Source organism: Pseudopipra pipra, chromosome Z, assembly GCF_036250125.1.
Source record: "Pseudopipra pipra isolate bDixPip1 chromosome Z, bDixPip1.hap1, whole genome shotgun sequence".
Taxonomy (NCBI): Eukaryota; Metazoa; Chordata; class Aves; order Passeriformes; family Pipridae; genus Pseudopipra; species Pseudopipra pipra.
This window is the reverse complement of record NC_087581.1, coordinates 14,487,246-14,501,809: the sequence shown is the minus strand read 5'-3', so window position 1 is coordinate 14,501,809 and position 14,564 is coordinate 14,487,246. Positions and strand designations below refer to the sequence as shown.

General features: G+C 38.5%; 1 protein-coding gene and 1 long non-coding RNA gene across 5 annotated transcripts in view; one reads left to right on the top strand and one right to left on the bottom strand.

Moving 5' to 3' along the window:
- The window catches only part of ITGA2 (integrin subunit alpha 2), a 69,361-nt gene that overhangs the window by 25,609 nt on the left and 29,188 nt on the right, over window positions 1-14,564 (bottom strand). For all 3 annotated transcript variants that reach the window (XM_064641523.1, XM_064641524.1, XM_064641522.1), the window contains 9 exons: window positions 10,751-10,865; window positions 10,153-10,280; window positions 8,905-9,053; window positions 7,683-7,833; window positions 7,081-7,246; window positions 5,801-5,874; window positions 4,239-4,377; window positions 1,721-1,866; window positions 873-1,016 (listed from right to left, as the gene is read on the bottom strand). In XM_064641523.1, the coding sequence (XP_064497593.1) occupies window positions 873-1,016; window positions 1,721-1,866; window positions 4,239-4,377; window positions 5,801-5,874; window positions 7,081-7,246; window positions 7,683-7,833; window positions 8,905-9,053; window positions 10,153-10,280; window positions 10,751-10,865 (1,212 nt within the window). The remainder of the gene's footprint in view (window positions 1-872; window positions 1,017-1,720; window positions 1,867-4,238; window positions 4,378-5,800; window positions 5,875-7,080; window positions 7,247-7,682; window positions 7,834-8,904; window positions 9,054-10,152; window positions 10,281-10,750; window positions 10,866-14,564) is intronic.
- Window positions 1,847-14,531, top strand: LOC135406937 (uncharacterized). Of its 2 annotated transcripts, XR_010426587.1 has the most exons (4): window positions 1,862-1,960; window positions 6,418-6,504; window positions 7,741-8,862; window positions 10,370-14,531. It is a non-coding gene; the product is annotated as an uncharacterized LOC135406937 (long non-coding RNA). The 2 variants fall into 2 exon arrangements; XR_010426589.1 differs by lacking the exon at window positions 6,418-6,504 and having other exon boundaries at window positions 1,847-1,960.

The window sequence follows — 14,564 nt, the reverse complement described above, 5'->3', positions numbered from 1 at the left end:
AACAGTGCCTAGCTACTGCCTTGCTTATTGGCTCCACTTTGGTCTGTTCCATCAGGCTCATCATGGCTAGACTTCGCAAACGAAGATTTGGGAAGGGCTCTACCCACGTTCGTTGCAAGCGCATTGGTGGCTAAAAAGGCCAATACGAGACAGGCAGGTCCGGTTGCAAAAGGCACAGCAGAAAGACTCCTTAGGTGGTATATTCTGCAAGGCACGATTCTTTCTGTGTTGTCTTTTCTCCTTGAGAGTGACCCTGCCTGCATTCTCAAAGGCATCAGCAGTGTTATAGATGGTGTGTCTCCGTGTCTCCCGATTGGAGGCCAGAGTAGACCAGTCATGGTGATCAATATGGCCAAGGCTGAGATGTTGTTTCAGGGAGTCCTTGTATCTTCTCTTTAGGGCTCCTCTCTTGCGGCAGCTGGAGACAAGTTCACCATAAAGCAGGATCTTAGGGAGGTGGTGGTCCTTCATCCTGGAGACGTGTCCTGCCCAGCACAGCTGTGTTCTCAGCAACATGGCCTGTTCCATCAGGCTAATTCCTAGATTACATGCACAAGCAGTTCTAGGGAAAGCCTGCAGCTGCTACTGAAAAGCACAACAGGTGAGGTGGCACTGGGAAGGCCTCCACCCATGGTCTTCTAAAGAGTTAGGCTTTGAACCATTCACCCCTGCCCTTATGCCACATTCCAGGAAACGCACATGCTCTGTGTCTTATTAGAAAAAATATCACTCAAAATATTTCTAACACTTTGAAAAGATTCACTGAAAGTGACTTAGAGATACTGAAGAGGCCAATGGCCTTTTAGCATGCATGTGGCAGTCTGCTTTGAAAGAAGTTAGCCCTAGGCAATGCCAGCTTGAGCCATTGTTACCTTTGTGACAGAGAACATGTAAACTCTTCCTTCTTCTTTCTTCAGGTCATTCATAAACATTGGTGCACCCACAAGCAGCACATCTGTCACAGAATCCTTGTTGACGTCCACTGAACACACCACACTGCCAAAGTAGGAGCCAATCTGAAATCAGTAATAAATGGGTCAGGATTGTATGTGGACTTTGTAAAACATGTTTTAGCATCTGACTCAGAAAATTTATATCCAGTAATATTCCAATATGACTTAATAAAACTGCCTGTTGATGAATGAAATTACCATATAACATAGTCCAGTGTTTGAAGAATCTTATCTTTACCATGTGTCCACTGTTTCTATCCACTAGCTGCTGCTATGGCTTTACCACTAGGCAATACAAATGCCAACAGAAAGTAAGCTATGGGAGGTATATTTTTTATATCTGTGCACATGAACCTACCCAAGCTTAGATCTACTCTCACACTTGTCTTACAGATGAAACCAAACTCACTGCTCTTCTCCAAATAGACAAAAAGAGATTGAGTTTTCAGATCTCTCTTTTGATGTTGTCTACTTCACAGCTTCTCAGGCAGAGTGGAGTTCACTGAGTATCTATATCCCAATTAGAATTGTTGACAGAATGATACATTATTTAGCTTTGTACATTATCATTTACCACTAACTGGCTGACTTCCTAAAATACTCTTTAAGAGTTACAGTTGACCTTGTTGAAATAGTCTAGCGGCAGAGAAAAACGGATTCTAAATGCTTTGCATAAAAGTGGAATTTTCAAAACAAATTACAATTTACTGCTGGGTCAATAAAAAGAGATGCCTAAAAGCCTGCATTCATGACCAAAATATACTTGCCTGCTCGCCTCTCTGTGACTGCACAATTGCAATGTTACCATCACTGTCAACATCATAAACCACCACTCTGCCAGTGTAGTTGGATCTTGGTGCACCAGCAACAAAATAGATGGAGCTCATAGTTGAGAGAACAGCAACAGAATAACCTGGGGTAGAAGCCAACATTTAACACGTGTGAGAGACCATTAATTACAATTCATCAGTTGGTTATCCATAAAAGGCAGAAGATGAGTCAGTCTGGTATGTTAATCACAGAGAATGATGCTTTCAAGGTGGGAAGTTACACAGTCACATATGCATAAAATATGCAATATAATTCTGGACAGAACAATGACATACAGATCAAGTTGAAACAGGTTTGCAGAACAGAGTGTTTTAGCCTATTCAGTAAAACACAGACCACAGAAATGTCACGCTTGTGAAGGAGACAGGAAAAAAAAGCACAAAGAGTATCTTTATAAAAAAAAGAAGAGAAACATGAGATGAACATTTGGGCCAGCCTTCAAACTAGGGAGGAACACCTAGCTTCTGCAAAGCTTGCAGTGCATTTTCCCACAGCTTACCAAACCACAGCCCAGTGCTTTAGCTGAATAGAACAGGCTATATTAACAGCTTGTCAGCTGAAGGGTTGATTGAACTTCTTTTAACATTTTAATCCTCATTACCATTATTCTAACATTATTTGCTTTCAGGAAACATCATTTAATATCTGAAAATATTTTAAACATGTATTAGCACTATAAATCTAGCATTAGTACATACCTCACATTTCTGTGGTTTAATTAGAGCAAATTTATTTTTAACAGTAGAAAACAAAATCGTTCTGTATAAATCCATAGTCAAACTGAATAACAAAATGACAGTGATTGTACAGAAAATGCAGATCTCTAGTAAGCTGCAGGACAATATGAGGAACAAAATCTAAAAAGGATTATGCCTTGATCTTTTACATATACCAGTCTACATCATATTTTTGTTCAGACACTGTTTTTCTAGGGTGAGAACATCCTTTGTAACTGGAAGTTCAATGAGCAACAATGAAACACGATTTTATTCTGCAATTTAAGGACACACATTCCCGACTAATATAGCATGCAACCATTTGAAAGTGAAAGAGTGCAGTGCAGAACAGGGACCAATCTAGCAAGCTGTCATGTGGTAGCACCTCTTAAACTTGTGCTCCCCCAAGCTCGTGAGAGAGAGCTGGTATGGAGAGCTCCTAGTGGGGGACAGAAGGTGGAAGGGAAATGAAAAGACAGAAAAGGCAACAACATTGTTTTTTCCAAAAAAGACTGAAGTAAATACTCTAAAACTGCCATGTAGAGAAAGGAAGTGACCTGACTTTTTAAAAACTATTATAAAAAGGAAGTAAGAGAAAGTCTGAAGAGGTCATACATGAAAAAAAGCTACTCCTCATTAGGTTGGGTTTAGATTTATTCATTGTTTCGGATTCAAGTAATGCTGAGTCATAGGTGAAAAAAGAGTATGTTAGTTGCAAAAATAGCATCTTAATAACTTTAAGGAAGTCACAGGTGTTTAATGTAGTAGCATATTCAGGGATAAATCATCAGAGCAGGCATGTTGAAGGTTTGCAGAAAACATTTCAGTGAACTGAGAATACAAACTGACTGGCTTTATTGGGTCACAAAAATGTGTCAAAGAATACATATGGGAATTATATATAAGACCTCTATTAAATGGTAGCAGTATTTCTAAAATTATAAACTGAACTGGGAAAGGCCAAGAAAATAGCAAGCACATATGAAACAACAGCAAGTCAATCAGCTTCTTATCCACATGGAACTGGGGAAGAACATACAAATATAACAGAAAGGACCCATAATGATTCACTAGGCAGTTTTTTCAAATCCCATGATTTATTATACCTCTGTGACTGTGGTGGTTTTGGCTGGGATATAGTTAATTTTTTTCACAGCAGCTGGTATGGGGCTGTGGTTTGGATATATGCTGGAAATAATGTTGATAACAGAGAGATGTTTTAGCTGAGAGGGCACACCGCCAGGACAGCTGACCCCAGCTCACCCAAGGGATATCCTATCCCATATAGCATCGAGCTCAGCATTCAAAGCTGGGGGAAGGAGGAAGAAGGGGGTACGTTCAGAGTGTTGGCGTTTGTCTTCCCAAGTCACTGTTACGTCTCTATCTCAACCCACAAGTTCACTCACTTTTACTGTTCTGACTCTATCCCCCATTCCACCAAGGGGAGTGAGTGAGTGGCTGTGTGGTGCTTAGCTGCTGACTGGGATTAAACCACACCAGTGACACAGTCTGATTTTTTTTCAGTTTACCACATTGGTATGAGTAGAATTTAATAACACAATAAAGACATCATTCAATGAACTGTTGTCCAGTAAATTAAATATTTTTCAACTGAAAATTCTTTTCATATTCTCAAATCAGTTCGTAACAGGGATATGGCTAGAGGAGAATTTTCCAAGTACTTTTCTATTTTAATTAAGCTTCGATAAATTTCCAAATTTGTATTTCAGCCCCTTACCTAGATATGAGCTATGATTTCTGTCCTGTAGAATCTTCTCAAACACATGGCTTGGAAAGGTGGTGACTCTGTCTGAAGATTCCTGTACTACTGTTCCACTCCAGTCATAGGCCCCAACAGCACCCAGGAGCAGAACATCCTTTAAAAAAAAAAAGTCAACAGTTTAGAACTAGCTGATTTAGAAAAAGTGTGAGCAAAGCTTAAATTATCATAGATAATTTTCTATATCACTGTGTTTAAAGCAGTGATGTACAATCCAAAGACTGCAGGCAGTTGACTGGAGCTGCTTATATGCAGGACTTCACTGCCCTATTTAAGAGGGATTATCACCCCTCTCCTGCAAGAGGATAAATGACCACTTTAGTTCCCATGGCACTGCAACTCAAGATAAAATGGGTTTATTTAAACACAGTTTCCTAAGTCTGTCCACCCTGGGGTTGGGCTTGCTAAGGCAATACTTTTATGCACTCATGATTCTCAGAAGATTGAAGAACATGCAAACAAATCTGTGAGAAAAAGCTAAAGCCCCCTTTTTGACAACAAAAGTGCCAATGACAGCACACAAAAGCTGATAGATACAGTATAGCTGATACAGGATAGATACAAGAAATAGATACAGAATTTCATTCTTTATATGAGGAGATGTTCTTGAGAGAACAGTTAAACCTAAACTCCAAATTAACATGGCTTATTATACAGAATACTTCATACAGAAATACTTAGTCTTAGACTTGTACACAGAAAACAAACACAGTTTAGTTTATTCAAATTATTAAAATTCTTCACTGAACTGAGATACTGTTATAGAAAACTACAATAAAACTGGATGTGTAATTTTCCTGAAGGAATGTCCAAATGTTTCTTATTTCCTAGCATCAAGTGCTTCATAATTTAAAACTTTAATTTGTGCAAATACTTGTAAAAATTATTTCATTCATCTTTAAGGGCTATAAAAAAGAAACAACCTTCTCGTATTTTCACTTGAAAGCTTATTGAACCACACTTGAGTTTTACAAAGAGGACCTATTTGGCCAAGATAATCTTAAAATTTATTAGCATTAAATATATCCGATTATGTTCTTTCTAATTTCTAAATGAAATATGATTTAAAGAAATATTATTAATTTTATAATTAATAAATTATTTTCAGACTTGATTTATTTATATTTTGGTGACTTCCGAGAAATATACCAGCCTCACAATATAGTTTCAATTCTTCTGAGTTATTCAACTCCAAGATACAAACATGGAACAATTGATCTTTCCCTGCTACACGAACTCAGAAATCATGGAAATCATTGTATTAACACATCTCAAAATCATTAAATGAAAGAAACTGTTATTCAGTGTCACATATTAATACATATTTTTTCATTTTAGAGATATACACCATCTATTAGTGGCATTCAAGTACAGGAAAAATTAAAAGAATAATTTGACATTCACCTGCTTGTAAAAAAAGATCTTAAAATTGGACAATGTGCTTTATTACTCTTATTTTGTTGCACTCATGTCTACATAACTACATCTTCTCGTATCATCAAATAATTATATTCACATACCTTTTTTTGTGAATAATAAGCACTGAAGCCCACCTGTGACATTTCCATTTGGAAAGTATCACCTTGATCCGTACCTGGTAAAACAGATATCCACATGTTAGCCCTTTAGAGCCACACAAGACCCAATCTTACTGCCTGTGAGTTTAGCTATATAGGGACTGTACATATCCACCAATTCTGCTAAAGCATTTACAAACAATGGAAATCAGAGCTGATAAACTATAGAAAATTTGGAGGATTTAACGGGAAATTGATAAAATGGAACCATAATGCTATAAATCTCTTCCCAAAAAAGGCAGAAGATGATGATAAAGATAGTCTGATTCGGCTTGCACAGTCTTGTCACTGTGGCTAATCTCTTTTTGTGTTTCCTAGGAAGCATTAATAATACACTGAAATTAGCAGCTTAAATGACTGTATAGTCACAAGTTTCAAACAGAATACGAATGTTTATTGTCATACAGGATTTATAAAAACTGTTGTAATTGTCTTGAAAAATACTGTGATATCTGGGAATATTTCCTAAAGTAGATGGATGGGAATTCAATTCAGGTACTCAGGAAAAAGCCAGATAAGCAGATAAGGAGCTCAACCTATCCTCTTACTTTGACTAGCAGCATGGGACCAGTAAAGAATAGATCGGGTGACAGAGAAAGGAAGTTCCATCCTGAGTACAGGAAGGCTGCAGCTCATTAAGGAGCAAGGTCTGAATTTAAATTAAAATTTAAAAGCTGGCTTTGGGGGTGACAAATTGTCTTCAAGTCACCTCTGCAACTCCTTCCTCCAAACGGTACACAAAAGCATGGGTGATGTTAGGGATTGAGCCTGGTAGGCATCACACAGATTGTACTACTGTAGCTTTTCAGTTCCCAAATCAGTAAGCAAGTCTTCTGATTCGTTTTTTAAATTTACAGTTGCTTAGCATTCACAGAGGTGCAGCTGACAAGCATAAAGATGATGGTAATAGTTCCAAATACATTTGGACACATATAGACAAACCCCCATGTCTGAAGCCCATGATGAATTGACAGAAATTTTCATGAACTGGGAAATGTTTTCCGCAAACTGCAAAAACTAACTTGAAGCTCGGGCTTATTAGGGGTGAAGTAGCTGGGAGAACACCTGTGCAAACCAGAGCCTTCCTGGTGAGCAGGGAGTAGCCTGCAGCTCTAGCTACCTCTCATTTTCACAATCCTACTCTAAGCTGAAGCTAAATAAAATTCTTAGGTTGTCAGCTGGGAGAATCTGATCTAATTTTTCAGAGACATTGAGTATTTTACCTTCTATACTAAAAATGCGCTCTCCAAGTGTTCCTGCTTCTTCCAGCAGTGCAGCCTCAGATGACACATTGAAGAAATATTTATCTGTTGGATGACTAGCAATTCCCTTGATTTCTTTAATTAAGTTTTTAGTATCAAGTTCATGCCTGATTAAGTATCCCAAAACCTTGGATAAAAAAACAAACAAACAAACAGCAAAATGAGAAGAGTGAAAAAAATCATACTGTTACCCCATTTCCTTCTGTATTATTTGAGCAAATATTCTACATATTAAAAAAAAGAACCATCTTCATTCATACTACTGAATTGCTTATCAGACTGTATTCCTATGCAAGGGAGCATTCAGACAGGAATAATATATAAAACGTGTCAAAAGAGAAAATTATTTAAGTTGCTCAGGAAACACTAGTTTTGCTCTTTCAGCCAGTAAAGAAGACTAGTATTTCACTAGTTTATAAGGATTAATCTGATTGCATTTCAGTCTCACCAGTGCAACAATGCACGCATTATATAGTGCTTATGCATAGAACATGCCCTTTCATACGTGCACAACAAAACAATCTTTAAAAACTGCAATATTATATAATTTTAGTATTACTTACAGCAATGCCAAATCTGGTTATATTGTCTTCATTGCATTTACCTATCACTGTTTTCAAGTTGGAGCCATCATGTGATTCACCGTCTGTCACAACAACCATTACTTTTGTGGCTTCTGGACGTCCTCCCGATTCAGGTGAGAAGGCATATTGTCTGTTATAAAACATACATGTCAGTCTATAATGGATGGAATCCAGTACATATCCTGTAATGAATATGTCCATCACTGGTTTAGAACAAGGTGCTTCTGTAGTGGATTTTTCTTTGTGAATTAACAATCTCCAATAAGAATTTTCAGTTATGCTCCTGATAACTTCTTCACAAACCACTGCTCAAAGAGCCCTAAGAAATGTACAAAGGATTAGAAGATAAAAATAGTAGGACTGGAAGAACTGGATAGTAATTCTGATAGAAATGTAAATTCCCTGAAAACCAAATTTTTTTTTGTACAAATATTTCTAAACGAAAAGTGGGTTTTGTTAGAACTACTTAAGTTTTATGACACCAGAAACTGGCATCACCAAGTTCAGAAAAAAGTGGAGGAGAATTAATTATAGGCTCCACAATACTACTGCAAATATTTACTCCATTGATGGCTGAGTCTGCTCTTAAAAAAAAATTTTCAAGGCCATTTGATTCAACATGCATTTTGGTCTAGAGTTCTGTCCTTGATTCAGCTTAAAAACAGCATCTTCCTGTTGAGAAACAGACCTGGTTTGTATACGTATTCAGAGTCATAGAATATTGTTTTAAGCTTTTCCTACTTTTCATGCTGCTGGTGCTGCACTGACAAACTGACAACAGAGGTTTTATTTTCTCTGCAATCAACCAAAGCCTGACCTACAAACACCAATCTCACAGGCCCAACTGAAACCCTGGATAAACTTTTATTTCTTTCAATGGTTTTGAATCTTTCCTAAAACCTTGTCCACTGTGTTTGATGCACTGTCATGTTTAAACACGTGTGACAGAAAAAGCAACTCTGTTGGGTACCAGAATTACGTTAGTGTAATGTTTAACCCAATGTTTAACAACATGCTTTTCAGCAAGTCTAGTTTACATATGCCTGTACCATTCTGCAATGGCCAGGATTCTGCCTGCCACTGGGAACCTACTCAGAGGCCCTGAGCAAATTGTCTCCTGGTGGGAATGAAATTCAGGATGTTCTCCTTGCTGTTTAAGGTAAGTTACAATAGTTGCACAGTAATCATCAATGTGTCCCACCTTGCATTGTCAATGGCTTTGAAAGTATTAGTGAGATCTCCTCCCTTCTGAGATGTTCTCTCCATTGCTTTAACAACCTCATCCTTTGTTTGATACGTATTCAAGTTGAAGACTACACGGGGATCATTAGCATACTGAATTAAACCCACCTATGCAATAAAAAAATTATGTCAGATTATCATGAATTACAATTAGTTACATAGAACCATGATGCTTACTTATATCAGGTTGGAATTAAAGCCCTGCAGATGCACATGAGGTTATCGTTTTCTTTCAACACCAATTAATATTAACATGTGGAAAACAAAGAAAACTAAAATGCTCTTGCACCTTATATCATTTATTATGGACTACAATATCCTAATGCAAAAATATGAAACAGCAGACATTACATGTTTGCTTGGTTACTTCTGAAAGAGCTTATGGATAGTAACAATATGAGGAGCTCTAGGAAAAATAAGAAAATAGCAAAAATTCTACAAGCTGACAGCACCTCACTCTGATCTCTTCCTTACTAAGGAAGTCCTTAAGATTGGTTACTTTGCAGCATTGCAAACCCTATTTATTTTTAATATAGGGTTTAAAAAAAAAAAGAGAAGGTGCTAAAGGTGAGATTCATAAAGAAGGAAGCCTAGCTTTTAAGCACCTCATTTCCAAAGTAGCCCAATAAAGAAGGCAGGCTTTGGGAGAGAGATTTCCAGTGCCCCAGTATTTATTCCCAGAGCTGTTTATGGAAAATGGACAACTGTAAAGACAGAAGGCAATAAAATTTTCCTTACCATCACCAAATTAAAAGGAAAACAGAACTTGAAAATCAGTTAGTAACTCAGAAGGAAAAACTCCTTTTTTAAAGATGCAGCAGTTGGAAAGTAAGAGCTGTACAAAAGCCCATTAAAAACCTGTTCTACTTTAACCAAATCCCAACAGACTATATTTTAACTATTTTTACACCAAATGAATGAAAGAGATCTGATTCACGTACATATAACCTAGATTTCTATTTCAGTTGGTGTATATTTCGAATTAAATTACTAATCCCTTTTGAAATAGGCTAGCTGTGAGATAAAATCCCTGACACTGAATAGGATAACTGCATAATCTGCGGCTTCGGAGGAGGTATTGTAGTTACACTAAATCACATTTGGTTTCTTTTAAAATTGGTTGGTTTTGTTTTGTTTTGGTTTTTTTGGTGTTTTTCCTTTTTTCTTTTTTTTTTTTTGGTCTTTCTCAAATATGTCTTTGACTTACCTGGGTCTTGTTAAGGCCTATGTCTAAGCCTTGTACAAATTTTTTCAAAAACGCCCTCACTGCATCCCAGGGATAAATGCTGTTTGACTCATCACAAACCACGACCACATCTATAACAGAGGAACACCCTAAAACAAAAACAAAAAGTGGACATTAAATGCACTTGCAGTCTCAATATACTCTTCAGCTAAATCCAAAGGTTTATTTCTTTATTTAGGTCTCACACAGGCAACACTTCAGATCTGAAGGCTTTGCCAGAATGAGGACTCAGAAGAAGTGTATGCAGGTTTGCAGCCTGGACTGGTGCAATGCCTCTGAATACAGAGGAGCAAGACCATATTCATATCCACATTGGGTCATGATTTTTCAGTCCTTATGTATCTATCACAGGACTTTGCTTTTGGCACATACATTTTTTAAGAAATCAAAATGAACCGTCCCCAACACAACGTAGACCTTAACTTAATTTGATATGGGTTTTTGGTTGGGGTTTTTTTTGTTGGTTTCTTGGTGTTTTCTCGTTTGTTTGGGTTTTTTAAATTTTATTTTTTTGTTTTGTTTTGTTTTAATTGATTCCGTTTTGCACACGTTGCCTTACTTTGAACAGCAGGAGAAAAGCTTCTTAGGATCTGGAAACTTGGACTGATTTCAGAACAAACTCCTGTTGCATAGTATTGTCTTCCACACTGCTGTGCCCACAAGGGACCACAAGTCTTAAAAATAACAACAACAACAAAAAAAAGAAACTATAAAAATAACAAAGTATTTGTCTCACCGTATCTACATACAAACTCACAACAAGCAGGACTACAGGCATACAGGTACAAACCCACAACAAGGAGGACTAGAAGCATATAGGATTAGGGGAGCCCTCTTGGGTTACCAGGCCGAATCCCTTCAGTCAGTGTAGCCGCTTTCACAGGCTTTCTCACGGGGAGGATTTCCTACCCGGGATGACCCCAATCCCGCAGGCTGGGCGCAGTTTTCCTTCTCCCTCGCTGCCAGCCCCGGCTCTCCTGCCGACCAGGCCGCGCTGCAGCGCCGCCCGTGGCCGCCAGGTGGCGGCAGCGCCCCGGGCACGGGGCTGGTGGTGACACCGACAGCGCGGCCGAGAGAGCTCGGCCCTCACGGGTGCGCCTTAGGGGAGCCGCGTTCCTGAGGGAAACTCGCTTTGCCAAAGTATTTACCAGTTAAACTACATCATCTCCAGTGGGACTGCAGCCTCACAGTGAGCACTGCCCCCTCTTCTGCCACACTAAAAGAAATAGTTTGACCCCGGCCTCTCACGCCCCTTGGCTACATGTTTCATTGCCTTTCGTGGACAATAATCCCGCTTTCCTGATGAAAACCATCTCTGTAACAAGAACTGAGCTGGCCGCATGAAAACCACAGCTCTGATATCAGAAGAGTAGGTACGAAAGCACCTGGACAAAAAAAATATTAAGACAGTATTTTGTCATGAGGATGGGGAGGGAGCTGTATATGGGTATGGGGGGGTATATTTCCTTCTAAAAGAAAATAATATTAGGAACCCAGGAAAAAAAAAAAACAACACACAAAACCAAACACCTCTACATAAGCTCTGTCCAACAGTTCTGTAAGAAATGATAGCTTCTTTACATATACTCTCTGGTTGCCCTAGTCAGGAGAGTCTGGTAAACAGAGGATGTACCACCTCTATTTAGGAAGAGAAGAGAAGGATAACAGCAGTATCACCCTTTTCTCGAGAATATTGCAGGGGAGGGGGAGTGGGAGTGGAAGGTAAGGTAATTAAGGTCAAAAGTAAATAGAAAATATAGTCAGACTACACTATCCTATGTATGACTAGCCTGTTACACATCCCACTATCCCAAGATATTTGACCAGACAGCAGATTTTCTGGACGAGAGAAAGGAAGTGTATCTACATTATCAGATCTTGCGTTAAGTGCTCTTTTTAGCTGCCACATGAGGCATGATTAGTTTTTACTGGGAAAGACAGATTTTTGAGAGGTAAAAGGTACAAAATAAATCATCTGTATTGGTAACTACAAAGCTGGAGGAGAGCTACTGGCCTTTAAATTTCTTTTGAGATCAATCTCATTTGCCCATTTTCTAATTTTCTTCTGTACTGGTGGTAAGTCAGAACTGTGATGTCACTATTGGAAGAAAAAGCAAAAATGTTCTAATAATCTTTGCTGATCTTCACTTAAAATGGGAAAAACTAATGTTCTAGCATCGTTACAGTCAGAAATTTAAGATGTATCATTAACGCAGGAGAAAACTGTGAGACTGCATATCAAGGACTGATGAACTTGAAAGGTGGAATATTAGAAAGGGGCATAGACTTGCCCTTCAGGACTTACGTTAAGAAATATGGACATAAACTGGAAGGTCATCGAATGGAAGAGAAGCAGACAGTGGCTGATTTGGAGGGTTGACCATATGCACAGAGCCAGCATGCAAAGCAAATATGCCTTAATGATGTGTGACAAGAAGCGCTTGCTGTTGAGCTGGGGAAATACCGAATACACTATATAATGCCCTGGAAAGACTCATGTGGAATACAGATTAGATCTGGTCACTCCTGTTTGAGAGAAGTTTATCTTAAAAAGCACATTTCAGCCAAAAAACCTCTATGTTTGTTTAACAAAGCAAGGACAAAGGAGAGCGACTGTGAGGTGTCAAATACAGAAGGGAGATTTTACATGCAAGTAGATGGGAGCTGTTTCTTTCAACTAAGGTGCAGCACTGCCCCAAAAACAAACAGACAGAAACTTAAATGAGAACTCCAAAAAAACGTTGTTAACCGTCAGTGAAATTCTTAAGCATGCCTCCAACAGGACCAAGCATGCCTCAGAAAAATGTAATGAGCGTGTGGGAAATGACTGCCCTGTACTTAGGATACCTGTGGGAAGCATTCACATGGCATCAAGCAGATGAACCAGCTACAGCACAGACTCTACAGGCTGCGTCATGCCCCAGGCAAGCAGCCCAGGGCCTGGGCAAGCAGCAAGTGGATGGAGGCTGAGAGGGGAGCAGCCACAGGAGGAAGGAGAACAGTGAGCTGGGAGGAGGAAGCCCTAAGCACAGCCCAAAGAGCCCATCACAAAGGCCAGCTGCCACAGACAGAGTCCCAGAGCAAAGTCCTGGCTGGCAGCAGTGTGCAAGTATGAGCGGGCATTCTACCCATGTAGCCCAATACTTGCCACAATTGTGGGCTTCTGATACATGTTGAGGCTGAGTCACAGATAACCACCTGTCCTCAGTATCCCATTCTCCATATGTCAAAAAGAACTCCTGTTGCCAAAGACATGGCTGTTCATGTCTTACCAGTCAATCTTTTTTTTCATTTTTCCTTCATGCAATTTAAGGACGGTCCATCAGTAACACATAGATCAGGAAATTCTTTTTGACTGAGAGAAGTTCAAATATTATTAGAAAATAGAACCTTTCCTACATGAGACATTTTAAAACACTGCAGTTACTGATACTGATTAAAAGTGGGTATTCATGGGACATCATTAACGGTAATTAAAAGTATTATTCAAGACACAGAATAAGATTTTTTTTAAATCAGTACCTTCTCAAACCAATAATCAAGAAAAGCACTCTTGCTGTATTTTGAAGATATGAATAACTTTACTAACTGCAAGGGCATTGGAATTAGGCCTACTTTTAAGTACTTCAGTGAACTGGACTATGTGTTAATGAATATAATAAATATTTGAATACTTTTGTGATTACTAGGAAGATACAACTGAAAAATACAAAGCTTAAAGAGAGCCTCCAAGCTCTTTTACCTGTAATTTATTGTTCCACTTATTTACTGCACATGGCTACAATGTACACATCAAACTCAAATAAACCTATACAGCAACAGTTTTCATGCTTATGATTAAGATTATAAAAAAAGCATATTAAACAGGCATTCACTTCCTTTCAATTAAGAAATCTGTTTCACAGGCTCCAAGGACAGTTGTTTGCAGCATATACACACAGAAAATGCATCCCCCTCCAGCTCACTAACTAAATGAAACACTTCTTAAATCCATGGGACTAGAAAACCTAACACCTCAGGAGGACAGTCCCTGTGCAAGTGCATATGGTGGAGGAGAGATCACATACAGTCTTTTGAAACACAATCAGAACTATGAAAGATTCCCTTAAAGAATATAATGATGGAAATATTCCTGCCTATATCGTCCAATTTAAATTACTGAGTCTTTAATTATAAGCCCTTCCACAGGATGTTCAGATAAATGACACAGGAGAGATTTCACAATTTTCCTGATTTTGGACCCTAGGTAATGACAGCAGTATGGAATATTTTAAAATATGCAAAAGATGTACTAATCTATGGTATATAATAAAATATATTTAGCTTGGACTTATAAAAAACGTGGAGAACTCTGGTTTCTTCATTCACCTCAG